The sequence below is a fragment of the Tachyglossus aculeatus genome, chromosome 10, assembly GCF_015852505.1.
Source record: "Tachyglossus aculeatus isolate mTacAcu1 chromosome 10, mTacAcu1.pri, whole genome shotgun sequence".
Lineage (NCBI taxonomy): Eukaryota > Metazoa > Chordata > Mammalia > Monotremata > Tachyglossidae > Tachyglossus > Tachyglossus aculeatus.
Window position 1 is genome coordinate 46,504,426 of NC_052075.1, and position 26,587 is coordinate 46,531,012.

The window sequence follows — 26,587 nt, forward strand, 5'->3', positions numbered from 1 at the left end:
GTACGCTGCATAAAGTAAGTGCTCAGTAAATACGATTGATTATTTTTCACTTGGGATGAAGCACTTTGAGGTTCTTCCCTCCTACAGGATGAAAGCAGCTAGTAAAGTAGATTTGTCCAAGCAGTGTGGTGTGGCGGATAGACCCTGGGTCTGGGAGTGAGAAGGTCGTGGGTTCTAGCCCTGGCTCTGCCGCTTGTCTGCTGTGTGACCTTGGGCAAGTCAATTCACTTCTCTGGGCCTGAGGTTCCCTCATCTGTAAAATGGGGATCGAGGCCTTGCGTCCCACGTAGGACAGGGACAGTGTCCAACCCAATTTGCTTATATCCACCCCAGTGCTTAGCACAGTGTTAAGTGCTTAACAAATACCGTTATTATGATGATGATGATGCTATACTGTACTCTCCCAAGCACTTAGTACAGTGCTTTGCACACACTAAGGACTAAACAAATACCATAATTATGAGGATAATGATGACCTACTGTAATAATAATAATAATAATGGTATTTGTTAAGCGCTTACTATGTGCCAAGCATTGTTCTAAGCGCTGGGATAGATACAAGGTAATCAAGCTGTCCCACTTGAGGCTCACAGTCTTAATCCCCATTTTACAGATGAGGTAACTGAGGTACAGAGAAGTTGAGCGGCTGCCCAAGCTCACACAGCAGACAAGGGGCGGAGCGGGATTAGAACCCACGTCCTCTGCCTCCCAAACCCGGGCTTTTGCCACTAAACCACAATGCTTCTCCCAAGCGCTTAGTACGGTGCTTCGCGCGCCCTAAGCGCCCAAGAAATCCGTTTGAAGGAAGGAAGGAAGGACTTTTAGACTGTGAGCCCACTGTTGGGTAGGGACTGTCTCTATATGTTGCCAATTTGTACTTCCCAAGCGCTTAGTACAGTGCTCTGCACATAGTAAGCGCTCAATAAATACGATTGATGATGATGATGATGATGACTGACGATGCCGCGGGCGGTTCAACGGTTGGAGATGCCGCGTGGCTCGCACTACGATTCCCGAAATCCCTTGCGGCCCCGTCTCCCGGGCAACGGCGGCTCCCCGTCTCCGGAGCAACGGCGGCTCCCCGTCTCCTAGGCAACGGCGGGTCCCCCGGGAGGGCGGCTCCCGCATCCCCGGGGCCTCCGGGACGATGTGGCTGGGGTCACCCCGGGCCAGCCGGCCCCCCGAGGACGGGGACATGCTGTCCGCCTCGCATTTCTACCTGGAGGGCCCGCGGCTGGGGAGCGGCGCCTCGGCCGCCACCTCCATCCTCCGGCCGCAGGGCTCCGCACACTCCAGGCAGCTGTGGGAGGCCGAGGACGAACTGGAAGAGGAGGAGTCGTCCGAGTCCGAGGAGGAGATGCCGGCCATAGAGGTGCCTCCCCGCCCCCGGACCGAGCTTCATCCCACCGCTCCTGCGGCCAAGGGGAGAGGAAGGGGGTCCCTCCCCTCCTCCCCGCCCTTCCTCCCCTCCACAGGCCCCCATCCGCCACTCGGGCCTGATGGCCCCCTTAGGCCACCTCAGTTTACCTCGCTTTCCTCCTGCATCTTCCTTCTTTTAATTCGTATCTGTTCAGCGCTCACTGTGGACACCGTTTGAAGCGCCAGGGCATTTGCGAGCTTTCCTCCTCCTTACCCCTGACTTTCCCCTCTTGTTCTAAGGCCCTTGACCTCCCTCCTCCTCCAGTCCCAGCTCGGTTGCAGTTTCTCCAGCCCTAGTTATTTTCTCATTCCTCATCCCTCTAACATGCTCCCATTTCCGTGCTTCTTCATGGCTTTTCGTTCTTACTCCTCAACCCCTCCGACCTCACCTCAAGCCCCTAAATTCCTCCATCACCTTTCCTCCCTGTAACCTCTGAACCTCCCCTTTACGAACTCCTTTTTCTGCACACCTCAATACAGTACCCCGTTCCAATTTGCTCCTGTCTTTCTCCTTCGATTTCCTCTTCCAGTCTATTTTCCCATATTATCTTCACCATCCTTTTCTTAACAACCACAATTACCTCTTCTCACATACTCTTAATAATTTTGTTATTGAAGTGCATACCATGGGCCAAGCACTGTGCTAAATGCTAAGGTAGAAACAGTCAGTGTGTCAGATTTATTGAGTGTTTACTACATTCAGAGTGCTGTACTAAGCATTTGGGAGAGTGCCATAGGATAGGGTTGGTAGAAATGTTCCCTGCCCACGAGGCGTTTACAATCTAGAGGGAGAGACAGCCATGAATATTACATGTCTTACAACTCTGTTGTATTCTCACAAGTGCTTAGTACGGCGCGCTGCAAATAGTAAGTACTCAATAAAGCACTGAGAAGCCCAGTGGATAGAGCACAGGCTTGGGAGTCACAAGGACCTGGTTTTAATCCCAGCTCTGCCACTTATCTGTTGTGTGACCTTGGGCAAGTCATGTAATTTCTCTGTGCCTCAGTCACCTCATATGTAAAATGAGGATTAAGCCTGTGAGTCCTATGTGGAACACGGGCTGTGCCGTCTGATTAGTACAGTAACTAGCACATAGTAAATGCTTAACAGATACCACAAAAAATACCATTGATTGATTAAAAAAATTACGACTATGTACTAAAGTGCTGTGAGGCTGAGGGTGGGGTGAGTAAAGAGTGAAAATCCAAGTGCAAAGGTGAAACAATGTGAGCAACTCGAATGAATTCTTGTCACCATCTTCTGAACTGTCATATTCTCTCAGGCATCTTGCTCACAGCATATTCCCTTTTTCCTATACGTTTTGGTAACCAGAGCTGACCTCACAAAGATGTTGAGGGCAGAATAAAATAGTATAAAATTCCCATATGCAAGGTTATGTGCTGATGGTATGACAAATAATGGGGATGGGGATATCGACGCTCTGTTTTCCAGTTCTCATTTCAGTGTTTGAAAGTAGATCTGGTGACATTCTTTCTTTCCTTCTTAATCTACTGAGGTTGAAGGGGAAACCCCTGTGATCAATGAAGGTTTGCAGTGATCTGCTCAAAAACATAGAGCTTCAAAGGCTAGTTTGCAGTGGATTTGAGTGAGGTCAGCCCTATTCATGAATGACTTTCTAAGCAGGGAATGACTTTTTCTTTTCACCCTTCCTCCTGCATTTTCTTCTGTTTTACATTCCTTAATATTTGAACAGTGTTGTTTTTGAGGCTTTGAAAAGTTTATGTAGTTTCCACCTCCCTCTTCTGTAATTCCCTCCCTCCCTCTCCCTGCCACCCCAGAGGAATTTCACAAATGAATCACTAGGTTACATTATTATTGTAATTAGTCAGTGCTCCTGTTCTAAGGGGTTCATTAGCTGCAATGTTTACCTGGCTGATACACCCCAGTAGAATTTGAGTGTTTGACTAGGCATTCGTTTTTGGATTACTAGGCACGTTTGGAATTGTTTCTTGATTTCTTTAATTCACTCAATAATTTATTGATCAAGTTCTGATCAAGGACTAAGTTAAGCATAATGTTTGCTCTGTTTAAACTTGATTAAAGGACTCAAATATCAATAAAGGAGATTAAAAGTAAATTAAAAGCCTCTTTGGCTCAGGGATAAGATAGGCAAATCCTTTCCCATGAATGCCATTTTTAGGCATTGAGACATCAGAGGAAACACAGAAGTGCAGCACTTTTCTATGTGATGTCTATAGTTCTTATATAATGTAAATATTCAGTTCGTTCTTCTCTTTTTCTTGGCCTTCATGATCTCTCTCACTCTCTCCACACTTTCCTCCCAGGAATTCTGTGCAAAATAAAAAGAAGGGGGTCACTCATCTCTTATCCTTTACACTGTGGATGTCCTGCCAGTGTTTAAAACTCAGGGTGTAGAGTTTAGAATTACAGATTTCCTAATTTAGAATTGGTAGGGAGCTTTTGGGAAAGATTGAGTTTTGAAAGCCCGGACCCAGAAATTTGAATTCAGGACTATTGTAGCTAATCAAGTAGCATTATGAGTGGCCAAATTAAGTTTAAACGATCAGGAGAAATAACGTTGCCTGTCGTCTAGTTTGAAGAAAGCTATTTTTAGATAGAAAGGGGTATACTGGCCTTGGTTTGAAGCTGATGTCCTGATTATGCTAGTCATTTGGCAGTCATTTTGTAGAAGCCAGCATTGGTGCCATAGGAGCCCATCTTCTTTCCTCTGTCTCCTTAGGCCACTAACGAATTCCAGGTGTGTGCCAAATTTTCCAGCGTCCCTCAGCAGGGCAAATCCCAGGCAAAAGGGTCTGACAGGTTGATATTTGTCTTTGGGTGACTTGCCCTCACTTATCTCAAATCATGATTCTCTTTCCTTCTTGAAGTCATTAATAATAACAATGATGATGATGGCATTTATTAAGCATTTACTATGTGCAAAGCACTGTTCTAAGTGCTGGGGAAGTTACACCGTGATCAGGTTGTCCCACATGGGGCTCACAGTCTTAATCCCCATTTTACAGATGAGGTAACTGAGGTGCAGAGAAGTTAAGTGACTTGCCCAAAGTCACAGAGCTGACAATTGGCAGAGCTGGGATTTGAACCCATGACCTCTGACTCCACTGAGTCATGAAGCTTCCCTAATAATAATAATAATAATAATGATAGTGGTATTTATTAAGCATTTAGTAAGTGTCAAATGCTGCAGTAAGCACTGAGATAATCAGTCAGTGGTATTTATTGAGCACCTACTATGCATAGGGCTCTGTTCTAAGTGCATGGGATGGTACAACACAACAGAATTAGCAGACATGTTCCCTGCCCATACTGAGCTGGTAAGTACAAGACAATCAGGTTCGACCCAGGTCTTGTCCCACCGTCCGAGAGAGAAGAAGAACAGGAATTTTATCCCCATTTTGTAGATGAGAAAACTGAAACCCAGAGAACTTGAATGACTTACCCAAGGTCACCCAGCGGACAGGGCTAGAGCTAGAACCTAGGTTTTCTGATGTCCAGTTCTGGGCCTTTTCCACTTCAGAAGTAGGTTGCAGAATGAATTAGGAGCAGAGGAATCCTAGGACTTAGTCCTATAAAACTTGTCTCCAACATGAGGAGAGTTTAAGGACATTTATCATTTCGAGGTGATTCACTCTTCTTCTGTGATCCCCCCTGGAGGAGGGCCAATGGTATTTATGGTGAAAATCTCTTGTGGCCTGCCAATATTTTGGTGGTTATCTGCTAGACCCAGTGCCCGCCCAATTATTCAGCGCCGTCCTGAAATTTCATCTTCTATATCGAGCCTTCCCTGATTAATTCTGAGGACTCCCAAGTCATACAAACCTACTCCAGCATTTGGGCACTTATTTATACCCATCCTGAGCATTTTTGTATCTGTGCTAATTGCATATTCAATCACTTCCTTTGATTACCGTTTTTATAAATATTTTTGTGTCTCCCTTCCCCAGTAGAGTTCAAGCTCCTTGAAGACAGGGAATGTCTTCCAAACACTTCTTATCGGGGACTGTGCTCAGAGGATGCTCAGGAAGTGCTATGACTTCTAATACCATTACTAGTGATGGTATTTGTTAAGAGACTACTATGTGTCAAGCGCTGTTCTAAGCACTAGGGTAGATACATGTTAATCAGGTTGGATAAAATCCCTGTCCCCCAAGAGTCTCACAGTCTGAGTAGAAGGGAGTAGGATTTAATCTCCATTTTAATAATAATAATATTGATGGTGTTTGTTAAGCGCTTACTATGTGCCAAGAACTGTTCTAAGCAGATACAAGGTAATCAGGTTGTCCCACCCGGGGCTCACAGTCTTAATCCCCATTTTCCAGATGAGGTAATTGAGGCACAGAGAAGTGACGTGACTCGCCCCAGGCCACACAGCAGGTATGTGGCAGAGCTGGGATTAGAATCCAGGTCCTCACATTCCCAGGCTCTTGCTGTTTCCACTAGGCCACAGTGCTTCTCCATTACTCCTACTCCTACTACTGAAACCATGGTTCTGGATCCAACAGGAAGTATTTGGGCCCCTCTATCAATCACTGGTACTTATTGAGTGTTTACTATGTGCAGAGCACTGTACTAAGCGCTTGGGAGCGTGCAATGCAACAGAGTTGGTAGACGCTTTCGCTGCTCACCACAAACTTCTGCAGCCTTACCTGCTTTGCTCCATTTGTTTGTTTTCCAGGAACATTTTGATGGCGTCCTAAGAGAAGATGCAGTTGCTGAAGCACTCCACAAATTAGGACGCTCAGCCCGGGGTACTGAGCAGGTCTACCTCAATCTTTCACTGTCGGTGAGTAGAACAAGCCACATTGGGTCACTGTGCTAAATGACCCCCTTAAATGACACATTGTACCCAAACCCAGGTACTGAATGGTTAGCTTCAGGGTCCCTTCAGTTTTCTCTGTTGCTCCAAAGTTTGGAGTAGCCAGGAGGCAATCTTGGTAGAAATTAGTCGACAAGCAGTTGTCCGTTTCAGATCCTTCCCAAAGCCTGACTTTTAGGGATTTCATGCCTAAATCTAGAGCCTGCAGCCCCATCCCTTCCTTCCCCTTCCAGTTTAGTATCTTTATTGCAAATATCCTATTTTGCAGCAACCTATTCTTGGTTCCTGTGGCAAAATGTGACATTCGGGCCTCTAAGTGAGTCTGAAGTAAGGCCTCCTCCTAGCCTGTGGTGTGTATTAGTTAAAACATTAGCAGGCTTCTCTCACCTGTTTGGAGAAAAGAAACTGCAGGGAGGAGAAGGGGTGATTAATCAACCAGTCAATCAGAGGTATTTATTGAGCTCTTCTGCAAAGTGTTTTCAATTGAAATAGCCTGTAAATGAGGCCAAGTTGTATCTTTCAGCCAAATAAGTTGTGAGTCTGGATCTGAAGGGAGGGATAGGGACATTTAACGCCTCATTACCTTGTAAACTCCTCAAAAGCAGGGACCATGTCTTCTACATTTATCATTTGCCCTCAGGTGTCTAGTACAGTGTTCTGCCCACAGGGGCTCAATAAATGCTGGTGGTGATGATGATTTGGAGGTGTACCTCTGAAAGCTTTGCTCTGCTGCCAATTAGCTCTGGAACTTTGAACAAGTCATGCGAGTCATATAAGCAGCAAGGTGTAAAGCACTGGCCTGGGAATCTGAAGGTCATGAGTTCTAATCCCTACCCCACCACTTGTCTGCTGTGTGACCTTGGGCAAGTCACTTAACTTCTCTATGCCTCAATTACCTCATCTGTAAATGGGAATTGAGTCTGTGAGCCCCACTTGGGATGGGGACTGTGTCCAATTGCTTGTATCCACCCCAGTGCTTAGTACAGTGCCTGGCACATAGTAAGCGCTTAACAAATACCACAATTAATTATGATTATTAATATTATTAATAGACTCGGTCAATCTAATTGTACTATTTATTAAGCACCTTCTTCTTTGTGAATTAATTTAGTCACCTCAGAAGTTGGGAGAAGAATTTACTTACATGCCAGAACTCATGAACTTATGAGATAAAGGAAAGACAGATGTAGAAATGCAAACTATTACATTTTATAAATCAGTCAACCCTATTTATCAAATACTGTTAATGTGCAGATCACTGTGTAGGATAAGGTAGGATATGTAATTTTAGCAGCCAAAATATTGCCACGAGAGGCTTTTCAAATCAGCATTCCATTTGGATTCACAATTTTGCACCTTAAATTGATCAGTAAAAATGATCTTTTTAACCTTATTTCATCTAGGTGAGCCTAAAGCTTAATTTATTCGGCCACTGAATTTCTCATATATAGTGTATTGAAAATTAATTTATTTCAAGCCTAAATATCCTACCTTGCTGAATAATCTCTCCTTTGGTTGGTTGTTTTTATAGTCTCAACTCTAGCCATTTTAATGGCCCTCATAATGTAGCAAATCTTCCTATTTGGATATTCTGATTACATTTCCATACGGCACTGATTCCTGCCATCACAAGATGGGCACCAGATTCTTCTCAGCGTTTTCCAGTGCTGTAGGTACCTATTCACAGGAAGTAAATTAGTCAAAATCGGGCTATGCAAGCCTTTCTCCATAATTGTCCCTCTACTGTCATGGCTGGTTAAGAATTCCCTGACTCCTTTTCCCAATCTGTTTGCATCCCTTATAACCCTCATCCCAACTTATTTTTTAACTCCTTTACTTAAGACTTGGATGATTTTGCTGCCCGAGAGGCCAGGCTGAATATCTCCCAAGGTCATCCTTTCTTTTTCCTGCTTCCCTTCTCTCTTGCTGACAACCCCAGTTTTGTTGCTATGAGACTACATTATGTTGCTGAAGCTTTTCTGGCCTTGATTAATCTGATTAGCTAGTTTTAGCCTGTGGGTCCCTTTTATTTCTCATCAGATCCTGGCAGTCTCATTTCCAGTGTCAACTAGAGGAGACTCTTGATCCCTGTCTGTCAAATATTCTTCCCATGGGTTCCAAGGAACCCGATTTGTGCCCACCAAAGTAATATTCAAGTCTTTTAACTTTTATTTTCTCAGGCTTGTGATTTAAGTGACATTAGCATTCTCTGTGGATATGTTCATCTGGAGAAGTTGGAACTTTCGTTCAATAAAATTAATGGTATGTAATAGCTATTCTAGTAGATTTATGGAACACATAGTTGTTAAAATAAAAAATGTATTATCCAGTGTGCTGCATGATTTTAATACAACAAATGTTGGTTTAGATGTTAATGATACCACAATCCATTACTAAATTATGACACTGTCAATTATTTCTCAGCTAAGCAATCAAAAAGGTGGAAAAGAGTGATCTGTTTTACTCTTTCAAAGTGCTCAAGACAAAAAAAAGCACAGTACTGCAGTATGATTGTGTAACAACCTTCAATTAGTTGAAACCAGATGGAATATTTCAAATTATTTTCTTCTTTCCATGAAGTTGATTGTTTCATTTCCATTTCTTCCCTAAGGTTGGATGAATCTCTTCTGTCCTGGCTTTCCTACCTCTTTCGTTCATTGATTCATTCATTCAATCGTTTTGAGCACTTACTTTGTGCAAAGCACTGTACTACGCGCTTGAGAGAGTACAATATAACAGACACTTCTCTGCTCACAACGAGCTCACGGTCTAGAAGGGGAAAGAGACAGTATACGTAAATAAATTACAGAGATATATACAAATGTGCTGTGGGGATAGGCGGAGAATGAATAAAGGGAGCAAGTCAAAGTGACGTAGAAGGGAGGGGGAGAAGAGGAGAGGAGGGCTTAGTGAGGGAAAGCTTCTTGGAGGAGATGTGCCTTCAATAAAGCTTTGAAATGGGGAGCGCAATTATTTCTGATATGAGGAGGGAGGGCATTCCAGGCCAGAGGTAGGATGTGGGCTAGAGATCAGCACCGAGATCGACAAGATCAAGGTAAAGTGAGAAGGTTAGCAGTAGAGGAATGGAGTATGTGGGCTGGGTTGTAGGAGGGGGTAAGGTGATTAAGTGCTTTAAATACCAGTGGTGAGGAGTTTTTGTTTGATGTGGAGGTGGATGGACAATCACTGAAGTTTCTTGAGGAGTGGGGAAACATGGTCTGAATGTTTCTGGAAGAAAATGATCCAATCAATCAATCAATCAGTCATATTTATTGAGCACTTACTGTGTGCAGAGCACTGTACTAAGCGCTTGGGAAGTACAAGTTGGCAACATATAGAGACAGGCCCTACCCAACAGTGGGTTCAGACAGCAGAATGGAGTACGGACTGGAGTGGGGAGAGACAGGAGGCAGGGAAGTCAACAAGGAGGCTGATACATTAATCAAGGTGGACTAGGATAAGTGATTGCATTAATGTGGTAGCAGTTGGGAAGGGGAGGATGGGGCAGATCTTAGAGATGTTATGAAGGTAGTAATAACTACCATTGATAATCCTTTTGGTGTAGTCACTCCCTTTCTTTTTTAATGAATCAGAGTGGGTGCTGTCCATGGCGCCCCTTCTTGTCTGTGTAATAATAATAATAATAATAATAATAATAATAATAATGGTATTTGTTAAGCACTTACTATGTGCAAAGCACTGTTCTAAGTGCTGAGGAGGTTACAAGGTGATCAGCTTGTCCCACATGGGGCTCGCAGTCTTATTCCCCATTTTACAGATGAGGTAACTGAGACCCACTGAGGCCCAGAGAAGTGAAGTGACTTGCCCAAAGTCGCACACCTGACAATTGGTGGAGCCGGGATTTGAACCCATGACCTCTGACTCCCAAGCCCGTGTTCTTTCCACTGAGCCACGCTGCTTCTCTGTGTACATTTTATTCCTTGATTCCAAGGGGTGCTTTTCAAATCAGTGGCAAGTGCCTAAAGTTTTATTTATAATCATGGCAGTAGAGTTGTCCTTTAGTTTGAAAATGATGTGCTGCTGCGGTTGAGACTCCATCCTCAAGCAGCGTGGCTTAGTGGAAGGAGCATAGGCTTGGGAGTCAGAGGTCGTGGGTTCGAATCCCAGCTCTGCCGCTTGTCAGCTGTGTGACTTTAGGCAAGTCACTTAACTTCTCTGTGCCTCATTACCTCATCTGTAAAATGGGGATTAAGACCGTGTGCCCCACTTGGGACAACCTGATAGGTTTGTATCTACTCCAGCGCTTAGAACAGTGTTTGACACATAGTAAATGCTTAACAAATACCATTATTATTATTATTATTATTATCCATAAGAGTGAATGTCTTACAGAGATAATCTCTTGTTCACTTGCTTGCTTTGACCATATAAATACAGTAGTGCCCTTTTTCAGGCCCCATGCTATTTGCTCAATGGGTAGAAGGAAAAGATATGTTCTGATTCCGTTGTGTCATACTCTCCCAAGTGCCCAGTATAGTGCTCAGCACATAGTAAGTGCTCAAAAAATACCACTGATTGATGGATTGATGGGTTGCTCTGTCCAGCAGGACGTGCACTTGAATTGCTTATGCAGTACATCGCAAGATCGCTGGTCAGAAGAAAGGACACAGTGTGTGGTCACAGTGCTAGGCTCTCATCCATTTGGAAGCCATATTAAGAGTGGCTCGGACGGGCTTGGCAGGGAAGGCAAATGTAGCAGCCGTAGCAAAATGTTATCTTTGTGTGACCATAGGGTGGAGTGAATTGTTGGATCTGACTAGGTCTTTTTAGACAAACCTGCAAGCATGAAAACGATCTCATTAGTGGCATCACCTTTGAAAATGAAAGTCAGTGCTACATACAGCTGTCTCTGAATAGACCAGTCCACTCTTAAGGATGTAATTTCCATTTCAGCCCCAGTGTATTGCAAATCCTCGTCTTCAGTGTTTGTTTTTCAGTCCTCCCACCTCCCCCTGAAGTCTTGCATTTCCAACTGATACCCTGAAATCTTGGATTTCCAATTGATACCCTAACCACTTCTAGAGCATTTTGCCTTCTCAGATTTTCAAAATGAATTTTAATCAGTCAATCAATCAATCGTATTTATTGAGCGCTTACTGTGTGCAGAGCACTGTACTAAGCACTTGGGAAGTACAAGTTGGCAACATATAGAGACAGTCGCTACCCAACAGTGGGCTCACAGTCTAAAAGAGTGGGCTCACAGTCTAAAAGAGTGGGCTCACAGTCTAAAATAATTTTCATCTCATCTTTCTTGAAGGTCTCCCTTCATCCATGTTGCTAATGCCATTCTTCTTGTGGTCTTTTTTTTATCCCTTTTCTCCCATCATTCCCGTTCATTTTTCTACACCACTACTATGTTTCCTGCCTTCTTTATTTTTAAGTCAAAATCCCAGTTCACTAATGGATAATTTTTCAGTTTGAGGAAGGGAAGCAGCATAGCTTAGTGGATAAAAGCACAAGCCTAGGAGCCAGAGGACCAGAATACTAATTCCATCTCTGCAATTTGCTTACTGTTAGATATTGGGCAAGACACCTAACATTTATGTGCCTGTTACCTCAACTGCAAAATGGGGATTTAATACCTGTTCCCCCTCCTACATAGACTGTGAAACCCGTTAGGGACAGAAGCAGCGTGGCTTAGTGGAAAGAACCCGGGCTTGGGAGTCAGAGGTCGTGGGTTCTAATTCTGCCTCTGCCACTTGTCAGCTGTGTGACTTTGGGCAAGTCACTTAACTTCTCTGTGCCTCAGTTCCCTCATCTGTAAAATGGGGATTAAAACTGTGAGCCCCACGTGGGACAACCTGATTACCGGAGCAGTGCTTGGCACGTAGTAAGCGCTAAACAAAAACCACCATTATTATTCTATCTGGCCTAATTAAATTGGTTCTACATCAGCACATAGAGCAGTGGTTGACACATAGTAAGTGCTTAACAAATGTCGTAAAAACTGAAACAAAGCATACAAAGCTTCTTCTCAAGTATCCTTGCTCCTCTCATCTCTCTTCCCTTGGTTTCTTTCTGACCACATTTTTTGACTCTTTCCTTATTGTCCATTTTTCCTTTCTGGAAAATTTGTCTCTCTTTTTGTGGACTGAATGATAATCCACATCACTCGTGCAATCATCCTAAAAATTGATTCCTTCTATAAAGAACATTTTAATGGAAGATTTTAAACATCCACAAACATTCCCCTAGAAAATGTAACTTTCATTTCACTTGGCACCTTGAATACATTAATTGTCCTGACTGTATCACATTGAGAGCACTTTGGGGAGGAGCTATACCTTTGACATATGCATGAACTGTTTTACTCCCAAGCTCTACCCAACTCATGATGGGCACACATGTGCGTGTACACACACATTCACACATTCACTCACTCACACCATCTTTATACTCACTTGCTCCTTGGAAAGAAGCGATACTAAACCCCATAGAATTTAGTCATGCTGCTTGTAAAGCCATTCAGGAAACCTACAGAAAACAACACAGATTTCCCCAGAAGCCAAATTCGGTCTGTTCTTCTGTTGAGGAAAATCTGTGATGATTTTTTTAGGCACCCAAGAGATTCTCAAAGCAGCATGGGAAAACTCCAGGAATTTTCAAGCAGGTTTTTTTTTTTTCCTTAGAGAAAGGTAAGTGGATTATTCATGATTTTCAATTACCCATGTCATGGCTGTCCTCTAATAATGCTGATGATTGAGAGGATACTGTATTCAATTGAAGAATTTGTTCGATTATGGTGCGCTTGCCTGTTTATCATTTATATGATCACCTGTATCAGTGCCACCTGACAGTTTAACATTTAACGGGTAGACACTGCAGTTATTAAACTCTTCATACAATGTTTAAAGTAGCATCATAATGTGATTAATAGATGCTTTTTTAAGGTGGCTCAAATTCCAAAAAATAATTAGAAGTTTACTGAATGCTCATGTGTGAGTTCAACATATATTTATAGATGTTGTTTTATGGTGTAATTGTGCCTACCATTGTATACTCTTTTTATGATATCCCTTCTTTCACTGGTTTACCTTATTCTGCATTTCTTTTCTCTCTAGATTTGACTTGCGTTAGTTATATGCCCTACCTCCTGGAACTTAATGCTTCTCACAATGAGCTGACTTCATTCTTCAATTTCAAGCCACCTAAAAATCTCAAGGTAGAATTCCTCATGATACTAGATAAATGTACCGGTTGCCCTGGTGGGCACATAATATACATTAAACAAACATTAACAGTACAGAGGAAAATGAAAAACAAATAGTGGGAGATTAAAGTATCAGTCCGGTACAATGAAGGTCTTTGAAGGGGCTGTTTCTGTCTAATCTGGGTATATTTCAGAGGGAATCAGAACTGCCAACCTTGCTGTGATTTATTTTTAAGTTTCATTACAAAGAAAAGGTTTGCAACAGCTTTGAATTTAGGAAAGTCATTCCAACGTCATTTAGGATTACCTCTTTATTTATAAAGAAATTGCCTATAGGTCTCCCTCTTTGCCTGCCATCTTGTTTAGCTTTCCTATTCTGCTTATTATTGGCCATTTCCCTGGGTTGGTAGAAGGGTCATTTCAAATATTCAATCTGCCATCCTGGAATCCCTTTTGCATTTCTGAAACATAAATGAACTATATTTGAATGACATTTAGTAAGGCAGTTGGCTGTACCTTACAGTACATGATGAACATTCTGCCATATGACTCAAATGAAAAATGCTCCTACCCTTTAAATTTCATAGTGCTAATCACACATGGGAAATATACGTTTGGGGGTTGACATACAGTACTGCTTTCAATTGTCCCGAGTTTTGTTACATTTGCAAATTCAATTAATCTGTACTCAAAGTTCTTCGCTATGTTGTTGCAAAGCTACTAAAGTAGTTTATAACTGAGATGTGTCCAGGCTTCTAGGGAAATACAACGTCCTTGGTTTTCTTTCATTTGCTGCGAACAGTTGTCCTTTGTATTCAAAGAAGATGCTATTTACAGTGAAATTCACCTCCAATTTGCTTCATAATCACCCATTTGCTTCATAATGACCCATTTGCTATGAGTATGATTTTTCTCTTTTGAAAATGTTTATTGAGCAATCAATCAATGGTATTTATTGAACACTTTCTCTGGGTAGAGCATTGCACTAAGTGCCTGGGGGAGTATAATAAAATAGAATTGGCAGACATGATCCCTGCTCACAAGATGGTTACAGTTTAGAGGTTCTAAATGGCTGTTAAAGGGCTTGAATAGAGAGGCCAGATTCCTTATTTTTGTTTCTAGTGAACAGACTGGGATTTTGGAACTTTGTTTTAGGGTTCCAAGAAAAGCTCCCGAGATACACAAAAGGCCCAATTTTAATTACCAGAACTTTTCGCCATTCCCAACACACCAAGGAGGTTAAAAAAACATTTGGCTATTAGGATTAGGCATTGACAGGACCGAGGAGAGGGATTTCTGAGTGAAAAATCTTGTAGTAGATTGTTCAGGAGCTGGGAACTCCAGCGTTTCAGTTTTTGCTATCAGTCACCACATTTTTTCAAGGAAAATGTTGATTAATAGAATTAAAACCCCTCCCAGTGACTGAGTGATATCAGGATGAACACTTAAGTAGTGGCTTGAGTGGGGCCTACTTTGGTAGTGTCATTAAAAATGAATGATGACCCGGAAGTGATAATCCAAAAATAAGAGAAATGAAGGAAAAGTAGATGGAAAAGGGAAGAAAGGTCTAGGTTTTGGGTGTTTTGGGTTAATAGACGGTTCCAATAAGGCAATAATGATAATAATAATAATAATAATAATAATAAGGAATAATGGCATTTATTAAGTGCTTACTATGTGCTATACATTGTTCTAAGTGCTGGGGTAGATGTCAGATAATTAAGTTGGACACAGTCCCTGTCCCACATAGAGTTTACAGTCTTAATCCCCATTTTACAGATGAGGTAACTGAGGTGCAGAGAAGTGAAGTGACTTGCCCAAGATCACACAGCAGTGGCAGAACAAGGATTAGAATCTAGGTTCTTCTGCCTCCTAGGCCTGAACTCCGTCCCCGAGGCCACACTTCTTCTCAATAATTATTACTACTACTACTATTAATAATAATTCCATTAAAAAACAAGACAAAACCAAAAAACAATAAGAAACCCCACAGAGTTCTTGTGAGTGTGAGGTCTCACTCTGTGTTTAGGTTGGAACACCATTAGGGAATGTGTGTCCAATTAAAGGGGAGAAGAAATTCCCTCTGATACACTCTTATAAGGCCATTCATACGCATTCATGGGTTTCAAGTCATTCATGCTTTTGTTGGAAGATTAAAGAAAAAAATTTTGTTTTTCTCTCCAGAAGGTGAATTTGTCCCACAACAGTATTCCTGAAATGAAAGACCTGTCATCTTATCAAGCTCTTACCACATTAATACTAGACAGTATCCTTTAGAATGAAAGAAGGGGCAATGTTGATAATTGGCTATTGTCACTTGTCTTAACTTATTTAATAATAATAATAATGATAGTGGCATTTATTAAGCACTTACTATGTGCACAGCACTGTTCTAAGTGCTCACAGGTTGTTTTCCACAATATTCTTTGAGTCTAAGGGTGAAAACTGCTTTGACCTTTGAAGACATTGGAATTTACAAAATGGGGAATGGAGAGAGTATCTGTATCAAGAAATTAAAGTGCTTGACAAGACAAAAAAAAAGAAAACCAACACAGGCCTGAAACGCCAAGAAAGTTGTGAATCATTCTCCCTAGGCACAAACAAGGTAATAAGCAAATATTCAGCTCTCGCTGCAGCAGCAGGATATGAAGCTAGATATTTGGAAGTGATCTTAACTCCTTAATTCCCAGAGTCGCATTCATTTAAACTAAAGCACTGCTATAAACTGTAAGCTTTGATTGCAGCTACCTAAAGGGTTAAGGAGGTGCTCTTGACAGTAAATATTACTTAACACCCATGCAGCAACATGCCTCTTCTGCACTTGCATTCGAAGATGTATTTCTGGGGAAGGAGTAAAGGGGAAGAAGAAACCCTTATTAAAGCAACCTCTGTTTCTAAGGGATGGGGTTACAAGGCCATTGTGCCGGGTCGTTTCAAGGCTTCACTATCATTAAACACACTTAAAAAAAGTACCGTCCCCTCTCCCTCGACTTTTTACTGTGAAGGTTAGTCTTCCGTTTGCATCTACACTTACTTTCCCAAGCTGGTGTGTTCAGGTTGTGATTAAAGACTGTCTTGTAACTGCTTATCAAAGCGCTGAAAGCATTCTTTTTCTGCCCTGCAAATTTGCAACTTGTTTCCCTGAAAGAGTCGGAGTCTCAGCGACACAGTACAGTGAAATGAAATTCTTTTCATTGTCCTTATTTTGAGAAGGGCTCCAACTGGGCATATAGATCCACCTGCTAGGTGTTCATAGTAAACTAGCCATAGGTTGCGCAGGGTATTTTGGAGATGTGATTCCTGATTCTTGCTGGAGCAAGTTATGAGACTTGCTCCCACATAGTTGTAATCTTTGCCTATAAAAACAAAGCTCTTAAAAAAGAAATCTAGATGAAACTGGGTTTTTTCCTACTGTAATTTTAATACTGCCTCCGAGTCTCTGTAGTTCGCTTTTATGTTTTCCAGAAGTATAGTTAAAATCATTGTGATAAATGATTGTAGCGAGACATTTTGAAATTCAAAGCATTAGCTCAGAATTTAAAATGTCAGGTGGCAATGTTCCCTAAGCCATGCCTGGCAAAATGCAAAGAAAAGGCAGACAAACAAACAAGCCTTCATAAATTACCAATGAAATAATGTCCTTAAATATCTTTCCATGATGAAAATGTGCCAAATGAATTTCTGAGCAGGCAGTAACTAAACCTTTATTGCCTCATTTTGGTGTTTTCTGGGTTGCGATGCAGATAGCATATAGCTGTATCAAGTTTTTCTGACACTTGCACGCAGAAATACACCTGACCAGATTATAAATTAATCCATTTGGCAGAAATTGACAAAACTAGAAAGAAAAAGGCACTTTATTAAACAACTAACTGCTAGCATCTAATGTAGCAGTTTTTGTATATTGGTGGCATCAATAAAATGCAATAATCAACCCATGCTATCAATGTTCTTTTCATTTATCCACCTCTAGATTTCGTGGCAGGAATTGGTACATTTGGGTCATTGATGATCATTTGCTAAGTCACTGTAAGATGGCGTATGCTGCGAAGGATAAATGGCCCAATGCTCTTTTTAAAAAGTTCAGTTCTTTAAATAAAAGAACTGTTTGCAGTTAGCACCCATGATATATTGGGAATAATAAATACTGTTGCCATATGTGGCTTCATTTGGATAACCATATTTCATTTCCCAAACTTTTACCTGGGCTTTCATGGCTGGCCAGTAAAGAGCATTTTTACATTATCCAAGTGCAATGAGTTTAAAAAATTGCTACTGACAAAAACCATGACGATAGCTTTCTAAGCAGTTCCCGGTCCTGGCTTTCTATGTTGCTGAACCATGTTTTATGATTCTAGCTGTGGGGACACCAGAGGGCAGGAAAGAAGCAAATAATTCATTTCAGGTTTTTTCAAAGCACCATGTTTTCCAGGAGTGAATGGCAAATATTAATCAACTCTTTTGCCCCCTGGCAAATATCTATCTTGTTTCAGCAGTTTGGGGTGGCTACGTCTTGGACATTTGTAACAATCTGGGAAAAATGTACCATGCCAGTATAGAAGCCATCCTATTCAACTGCATTTTCTAAATGCATTGTAGCAGTATTATTTATTAGTATAGAAACTGCCATGATAACTTCACCTTTCAAATGGATTTTTGATCGCAAAATTTATAGGTGTCTGGATAGGGACTTTTTTTCACTCATCTTTGCCAGAGATGTCATTCTGAGGTAAGATGATGGATTTTTTGGTTTCATCCACCTTTTCTAGTTTGATATTGCTATGTCTGTTTTTCCCCCCAGCACCATGATCTTCAGTGGTTGGCTCCCCAAGCCACCTTTAACTCATGAAGGAATCTTGGGGAGTGGAGGGAGATTGTAAGCAGATACATTTTTGAGCCATGTCTCTCATGTCCCTCCTGGCATGGTAGGTCATAATTTGCAGTTGAACTGGTAAATCCCTTGGTAAATTGACATTCCAGGGATTTCAAGTAATCAGCCATCTTCAACAACGAAGCAGGCCCCTCTCTGTGTTTCTCTTTCGCAGTTTTCATATATTAAAATGGCTTTATATGAGGCCAGTTAAATTCACAATTAACGAAGAAGGCAGGGGACAAAAAGATGGGTTTTGTGTACCATCATGGCCCGATTAATTTATAGTAGGTCCATTGCAGGAATACCCTGGTAGTGAGCTTTAGAGCAGCATCCTTAAAACCATAAATTGTCAACAAGCAGGAAGGTTTGGTCAGCTGGGAATTGGAGTAAATTCAAATGTGGGTGGGGTGATTCGGAAGGGCGTCTGATACTTTTTAATGATGCTTTCCCCCTCATGCCCTGACCTCTATTTTGACCTGTTTCTCTACCATAGCTCCGATACGAACCTTGTTCTGAATCCCCATTACCCTACCACTTCGCTTCCCTTTCCTTCCTTCTTTCCTTAACTCCTTTAGAGGATTAGCGGTAGCTGCCAGGATTGGTTAGGGCTGGAGGCAAAGCAGCTTTTGTATTCCAGGTGAGCTTTTGGAAAGAAAAATTCCCATCATTTTAATGTGTATATTACAAACTAAACAATATTGTGTATTGTATTATTATATAGATTATAAGTTTATATATTATACATTTCAGCTATGAGTGAGTAGACCGTTTTCCAAAACCCATTCCTAAAAATCATCTTGCCTTCCGAAACGGGTTTCACTGTTAAGTCCATATAATCAAACAATGCATTTACCCATCCATTCCTCATCAGAACAGAGTATTAACGTAAGGTAGAGAAGGCCTTTCCATCATCTGTTGCTGTAAACAACCTACAAGTCCACAACAATACTTTATAATGGATCTCCAGCGGATATTAAAGTAGGATGGTCTGAAAATTTCTTCCCAAACTCAGCCCTAGAAAGCCCAAAAGAATAACCTTTGGCCCTATGTAGAAGTAGTCATAGTAATAATAAGTAATAGTAGCAGTAATAATGGAATTTAGAAGTGTCTACTGAATACAATGCACTTTACCAAGGACTTGGGCTATTTCGGTTCTTCCCATGAATGAGAATTGTGAAGCTGTCCTTATGCCCACAATTCCAGTAGGAAAACATATAACAGCCTCTAGTAGACTATTAGCTTAAGCAAAGGAAAGCACATTTCCAGCAAGGCAACCGTGCCACATTAGGACAGTGTATATCTCTCCTCCTGATTAAGCAGATCATCGGCATGATGGAAATGTAGCCCAGTATTGAAGGCCTGCGATTCTTCTAGCAAATGATGCTAATGTTTGTGTTATATTTTAAAGACATTATCTCCTCTTATCAGTCCGTACTGACAGGCAAATCTGTGTTATTTGATACTGTATAAGGGTTTCTTGAATGGTGACAGAAATAATGCCAATTATTTCTCTTGCAAATGTTATTTGAAAAATATTTTCCTTAAATACACCCACTGGTACATAGATAATGATATAGAAGAGATCAAAGGACTGGAGCAGTGCATGAATCTAACTCATCTCAGCTTGGCACACAACAAGATCATTACAATTGATGGTCTGACCAAGTTACCAATCAAAATACTCTGCCTGGTGAGTCTAATAAAAACCTTCATCTTGGTAGAAAAAGCATTGATCAAGTATATGGCGAACATGATTTGCTAGGATGTGGTTCCGATTTTTCAGTTTTATTGAAAAAGTTAGGTTGCTTCTAAATTGAGAAAATGAAGCTTTTTATTTACAGTTCTGGAAGAAATGATGCTTTCCACATAGATATGACATATTTTTGCGAAAACATAAATACTAAGGGAGAAGGATCTGTCAAAATAATAATAAACTCATTTATGTACCCACACTGGTTTGAATTACTGGAATTTAAATTCGTAATACAGAGAAGATTAGTCTGCCGTGCCCAAGAGCTTCCATGACTTAAAGCCCCGTGCTTGTCACCCACATTAGCCAGCTATTTTTAATGACTCCATGCAAGGAGCCGTCAATGATTCTCCGGTCAAATCCTCATAAACTCAGCGGGAATGCCTCTACTTCTGGTTGTTTTACCTCCCTACCACCCCTGCCCACCTTCTGGTTTGCCCTGCCCACTAGCCAAGAGGTAACATGAGTGGCAGAGGATGCATTCACTTAGCAAGTGATGCATTCACTTAGGTTGATGCTGCAACCCTTAGAGCTATAATCAATTTGTTCAAATCGATTCTCAGTCCTGAAGTCATTGTGATTGGCCCAAGAGTTTCTCTTCCTTCTCCTTCCTTTGGCCTGTTTTTAGTATTTCACTCATTGATGTTGCTACACATCAGCCCTGGTTAACATTTTGGTGGGGAAAGAGGTTGAAACTTCTCTGACGGTTGTTTTAGAGGACCTGATATAATTATCCGTACTATATCTGTCCCTTTTTATGGCTGTTGGAGAGTAGATTATTTCATCTGAAAGTATCTTGACAAGAGCAATCAATCAGTAGTATTTATTGAGCACTTATTATGGACAGAGCACTATACTAAGTACCAGGGAGAGTACAGTACAGTGAGTAGACACATCCCTTTTCTCAAGGAGCTCATGACTCCATTCCACATCTCTGTGGGAAAGGTGGGAGACAGACTGTGGTATCTCACAATGGATAATGGCTAAACTGAGACACGGGGGATTCATTTATATACCTAGGACTATCCATCTGGTAAAATTGAGTCCTGACTGCCAGTTCTATATTCTGTTTCTAAATTGGATAAAATGACCTAGTGAGTGAAAATGTAAAAAGTGGAAAATAGAAACCCAGTTGAAAAATGGAAATGCTATAATTTGAAAAAAAAAAATGTTAATATGCCCAAGAGGTTTGTATTATTATTGTGACAGATTCTTGTCTCTCTCTGCACATGCATACACATTCTCTGAGTCTGAAGTTCCCATTAAATTCATAAATGACATGTGGATGAGATCTGTGGGAGTACAGAAGGAGATGGGAATTGAGCCCATTATTAAGAATAATACCTATAGCACTTTTCATTCCCTGAGGATGTACCAATCACTAAATAACTAATCCATGTTGACAATTTCTTCCCAAGTGCCTTTCTGGAAAGGCAAGAGACTCCAGTCTTTTTTCATTAACTGATAGATCTGATGGGAATGGGAATTTTTTGATCTGTTTGATTTTTATGAAGATGAGATTATAAATTGTGGGATTTGGCATCTTTCAATTTTAAATCCATCAAGAATGAAAACATTTTTCCCTATATTTTTGTAGCATCACTGAAACTTTAGGAATTCAGAAAAAGATAATTATGCATATGCATTCAATAATTCTTCCTGAATGCTTAATTTCTTCATCGAATTCCTTAAGCTTGTTAGTGTATTTCTGCTTTTTATGGTCAATCAAAAGGAATGAAGAAAGGCTTTTTTTTTAAAAAAAAACTAATCATTAATCCTTATCATCTTTTACTGTAAAAACCAATAGAAGAAGTGTTTCACTGCCATAATGAATTTCTCTGGAGTCCAACTTTGCAAGAAATAACAATGAACTCCAAATTTTAAATCTTCAGTTTGTCTTTAGGGAGAACTGACGTCCTTCCCAAAGCTATACATTGTGTGTTTTTCCAGCCTGTTTTTTTTTTAAGGAAATGAATTAACTCCTTTGAGATTACATTGATAGAACGTGTTCTCGTTTCTTTTTCCATCAGGGTAGGTGATATTCCCAGCTCTGTCACTAATCTGCTCTCTGACCCTAGATGAGGTACTTTAACCATTGTGTCTCCCAATCTACATATCTAAAAATACCTGCTTGCTAAGGATATGTAAAATGGCTTCCTTTCTATGGACAGGGTCTGTTGCGAGAAGGAATCAGGTGATATTTCTAAAGCCCTTTGAGTTTTTGTTTTTTGAGGGGAAGTTTGAATACAACTGACATATGTGTCTTTTGTATCTTTTTCTCAGGATATAAGTTTAATTCAAGATGCTTATTTACTTGAAATTTAGTATAGAATTCTTCCTTCCTCTATAGTTTTACTCTTTTAAACTTTCCCTTGGCTCCTCCACCACTTTTTGATTTCTCAGGAGAGGTGAACTTGAAGATTTTACCCCGGGTTAAAAAAAAAGGTTGCAGGTGTTTTTACAATTACTGGACTTTAGAATTACGCTAAAGAAAGTATATTGTACTCATGTCTTTTAAAAAGAAAAATAATGAGTCCTGCCTTAATGAATGGGACTCTGAGGAATTCTACACCTTTAAAATGGCATTTGAGAGCCTCTTACACAATCCTTTTTGTTCCCTGGTTTTGACAATCCTTGCACAGCATTTTGAAAAGGTTGCGTTTTGCTGTGCACTTCTGAAGTGAAGTCTAGGGAGAAATAGGAGAAATGAGCCTCTTTTCTATTAATAGCCCGATTAAAAATTTAAGTCAGGGAAAATGTCAAGGGCAGACAACCAGACCACCATCCCAACCTGTTTATTTCTTCAGTTCCTAAATGCTTATTAATAGTACATGAAGTTCCCAAATATCTTCCAGCCTAAAGTGATTTTCCTGGAAGGTGATGCCGTGATTGCATATTTATGGCTGCAGAGAGATCACTCCCCAACCGGAAGGCTATTTTACATTGACTGAAGTATTAAAGGAGTTCAAGGCTACCGTATTAAGTTCTAACGGTGGTTCAGAGGGCTGATGGCCATATGATTTCAGTCCACATCTTTTCCAAATCCTGTGATGCTTTGCATCAAAAACTCTTCACCATTGGCTTCTAGACAACTCTCCACCATCTGCCCGTTCCTGCCCCTTACCTATCTGCCCTCTTCTCTGCAGTTCCCCAACCTCTTTGTCTTCATTCCTCCCAAGTCAGTCTTACAGCTGTATCTCCCTCTTAACTCTCCCTCCTCCATCCCCTCACTCATTCTGTACCCTGACATAGAACACCCTTCCTCTCCACATCAGACAGACCACAGCACTCCGTACACGCGTAGCCCTCCTAAAATCCCACTTCCTTCCACAAGATTCCCTTGATTAATTTCTGAGCATCCTAAACCATATCATCCCTTCAATCAACTCTACAGCTCGGGAATTTAGTAACAACTTCTTTAGTACTCGTGTCGGCATTTATTTTTGACCTCTCTAGCTGTAAATGATTGAGGGGAGGGGATTGTGTCACCTCATTATTTTGTACTTCCCAAATGTCTAACAATATACCACATCAAAGGGTTGTAGTAATAAATGCTATTACTACTGCCACGGTAAGCCCCACAAGAGCTCAGAGATCTTCTTTGTGATCCCACTGAAGGTTAGAGGAGGATTCCATTTCCAGTTACCTCTTCGATCTTGAGGAAATCATTTGATTTCTGTGTGTCATGGTTGCCCATTTCAGAAAAGGGTGCTAATAATGGTTGTCCCTTGCCCACTTCCCTGCAGTGTTGTAAGATTATTATAAAAATGCAAGCTAATGTTATTAGTTTGATTTTTCATATTAATTTGGTTACATTTTATAGCAAAGAAGCATTAGCCAAGAACTTTTAAATAATTTATTAGGAAGATTTAAAAAGTGTCCCAATTATGTAACAGATTATTATTTTTTAATTTCTCAGATTAATCTTTTTTTAAATGAAAACAATTCAGGCATTAGGCCAAGTATTGTGCTGGTCTTTTGTTGAAAATTTTTTTCCTAATTCTGAAAAATGTCACTTTTTGAATGAAGGTCGCATATACTGGTTCCTTAATGTGTCTAACTAGTATGTGTCATACTTTACTATTATTACCAATTAATCGATTCATTCATTCATTCACTCAATCGTATTTATTGAGCACTTACTGTGTGCAGAGCACTGTACTAAGTGTTTGGGAAGTACAGGTTGGCAACATATAGAGACGGTTCCTACCCAACAGTGGCCTCACAGTCTAGAAGGGGGAGACAGAGAACAAAACAAAACATATTAACAAAATAAAATAAATAAATAGAATATGTACAAGTAAAATAAATAGAGTAATAAATACATACAAACATATATACGTATATACAGGTGCTGTGGGGAAGGGAAGGAGGTAAGGTGGGGGGATGGAGAGGGGATGGAGGGGGAGAGGAAGGAGGGGACTCAGTCTGGGAAGGCCTCCTGGAGGAGGTGAGCTCTCAGTAGGGCCTTGATGGAACAGTCTCCTTCTTTCAATCCTATTCCCTCTAGGTCAATTTTTTTTTTGACTGACATTTTCATTCTTTGAATTGCTCTCCCTCCCCTTTTCAATTTTTTTCTCCTGTTTTCTGTCTCTCACCATCTACTTTTGTGCTCACCGGGTCCCTTGGGAATCTGACAGATTAATTAGACAACTAGTACTTCCAATTTCAAAACTAAAGCCCCGGAAACCATAGTAGTGGCCAACCTTTAATGTGATGATGAGGCTTGGAACTACCACAGAAGCCTCGTCTATTTGATTTCCCAGGCAGCTTCACCTCCATAGCCTATTGACATCAAATGGCGAGATAGTACCACCAGCTATGAGGCCCTGGCACCCAATCAGTCCACCAGCTTTGAGGGAACATTCATTTCACAATAGTTTTGCCGAGTGGAGCACGGAAGGAAAATGGATGACAGCTGTTTACCCAATCACGTGCCTTATGGTAAGCTCAAACGAGGCCTACATCAACAAGGAGGGGGAAGAACAGTCCATGCAATTTAGTGGCAGGCAGTTGGCCACAACAGCAGCGAACAGACCAGCCTGGCATGCTGCAATCAATAGCAGTCGTGATGTCCCTGAGCAGAGGCTTTGGGGGGACTGGCGATCCAATAGCAAAATTCAGAATAAGTGCTGCAAATTACAAGCAGCACACATCGTCATAGGATCACTTTAGAACAGTAAAGATCATTTGGGACACAAATATTGCCTTCCTTGTTTGAAGACCATGTTGGAATATAGTATCTTCTACAGACAATGAGACTATCTGTGTGTTTGAGGCTGGGAGAGGATTCTGAGCACATGCCTGACAACCCCTTCCTCACGGAAGAATATATACCAATTCCCTATTTATTTAAATGTATCTTACCCAGTTTTACCATCTCTACCACCTCTGTAGCCCTTGCAGCCATAACTACTCAATACCAAAGCTTAGGGGCCCCCAGCTCATATCTTTGCTGTGTTTTAAAGAACGCTGATGGCGCTCCCAGTAAGTACTGAAATTCGTTTTGCTTTGGCCAGAGTGGAGTTGAGGTGTCTCGGGATACTGGGGTTGCAGGTTGGAAAAGGAAGAGGAGAAACTGAAGAGATTCTTGTTGGAATGTAGAGAAAAGAGTGAGAAGAGGAGCAGTTGTCTGTAGTAACCTGATTTTGAGTTGATTCAGAAGCCTGGTGTCATTTGGGAATTATAGTAATGTCTTCTTTATTTGAAATTTTTAAAAATGGTTTCATCACCTGTAGAGCTTCAATCAAATTGAGACAATAACTGGTTTAGAGGACCTGAAAACTCTGCGCAATTTGGATCTGTCCCATAATAAAATCAGCAGTTTAAAGGGCTTGGAGAACCACAATTTCTTGGAGATAATCAACTTAGAAGATAATCAGGTAAGATTGTACACACCTGAAGATCATCCTGGTTTTCAGTGACCCTTCAAACATCTTTCCTTCATCGAACCCACTGACGGTTGCCTGCACTTGACACACCTAATAGTAGGCTGAAAAGATTTCTCAGATCTCCCTGAGTCTTAATGTTGCTGATGATGCCTGCTTGTTAGCCTACTAGAGAATGGGGGATTTACTACTGGTATTGTCACAGTTCAGCATAAAGGAAGTAAAAAGTCATGTATGTAGCATCTCTTAAATGCCTTCTAATTACTACTTGATTGACAGCTGTTGCCTGGGAGTGCTTTGGCCCAAACCCCACTGCCATCCTTCTTGGGATTCTGGAGACTGTAGGGAAATCCTCCAAGGCAGCAGGAATGAGGAGAGATAAGACTGCAAGGCGGGAAAGCCTGGTGTTCTCTCCAATGTCCAGATTCTCTCTCCTCGTGACTGCCTGCCAACTCTGTTGTGTTATACTCTCCCAAACACTTAGGGCAGTGCTCTGCATACAATAAGCATTCAATAAGTACCACTGATTGATTCCTGGGGTGGGCTCAGGAGAAAGACACCCCTCCCAAATCATCCAAAAGGAGTAATCTCAACTGCATAACATCCCAGTGACATTTAGTTGGTATTTAGAGTTCATTCTGCCCTCTGCTTAATGGGCTCAAA

At 41.1% G+C, this 26,587-nt stretch overlaps 1 protein-coding gene across 5 annotated transcripts in view; it reads left to right on the forward strand.

The window, feature by feature from the left end:
- Positions 1-1,124: 1,124 nt before the first annotated feature.
- The window catches only part of LRGUK (leucine rich repeats and guanylate kinase domain containing), a 101,570-nt gene continuing 76,107 nt past the window's right edge, over positions 1,125-26,587 (forward strand). For 2 of the 5 annotated variants that reach the window (XM_038752204.1, XM_038752205.1), the window contains exons 1-7: positions 1,125-1,372; positions 6,102-6,209; positions 8,423-8,504; positions 13,325-13,425; positions 15,598-15,679; positions 19,852-19,976; positions 25,775-25,918. In XM_038752204.1, the coding sequence (XP_038608132.1) occupies positions 1,148-1,372; positions 6,102-6,209; positions 8,423-8,504; positions 13,325-13,425; positions 15,598-15,679; positions 19,852-19,976; positions 25,775-25,918 (867 nt within the window). In that variant the 5' untranslated portion in view covers positions 1,125-1,147. Of the gene's footprint in view, positions 1,373-6,101; positions 6,210-8,422; positions 8,505-12,819; positions 12,899-13,324; positions 13,426-15,597; positions 15,680-19,843; positions 19,977-24,806; positions 24,981-25,774; positions 25,919-26,587 lie in introns of those variants that run through there. The other 3 variants (XM_038752206.1, XM_038752207.1, XM_038752208.1) reach the window with 3 other exon arrangements.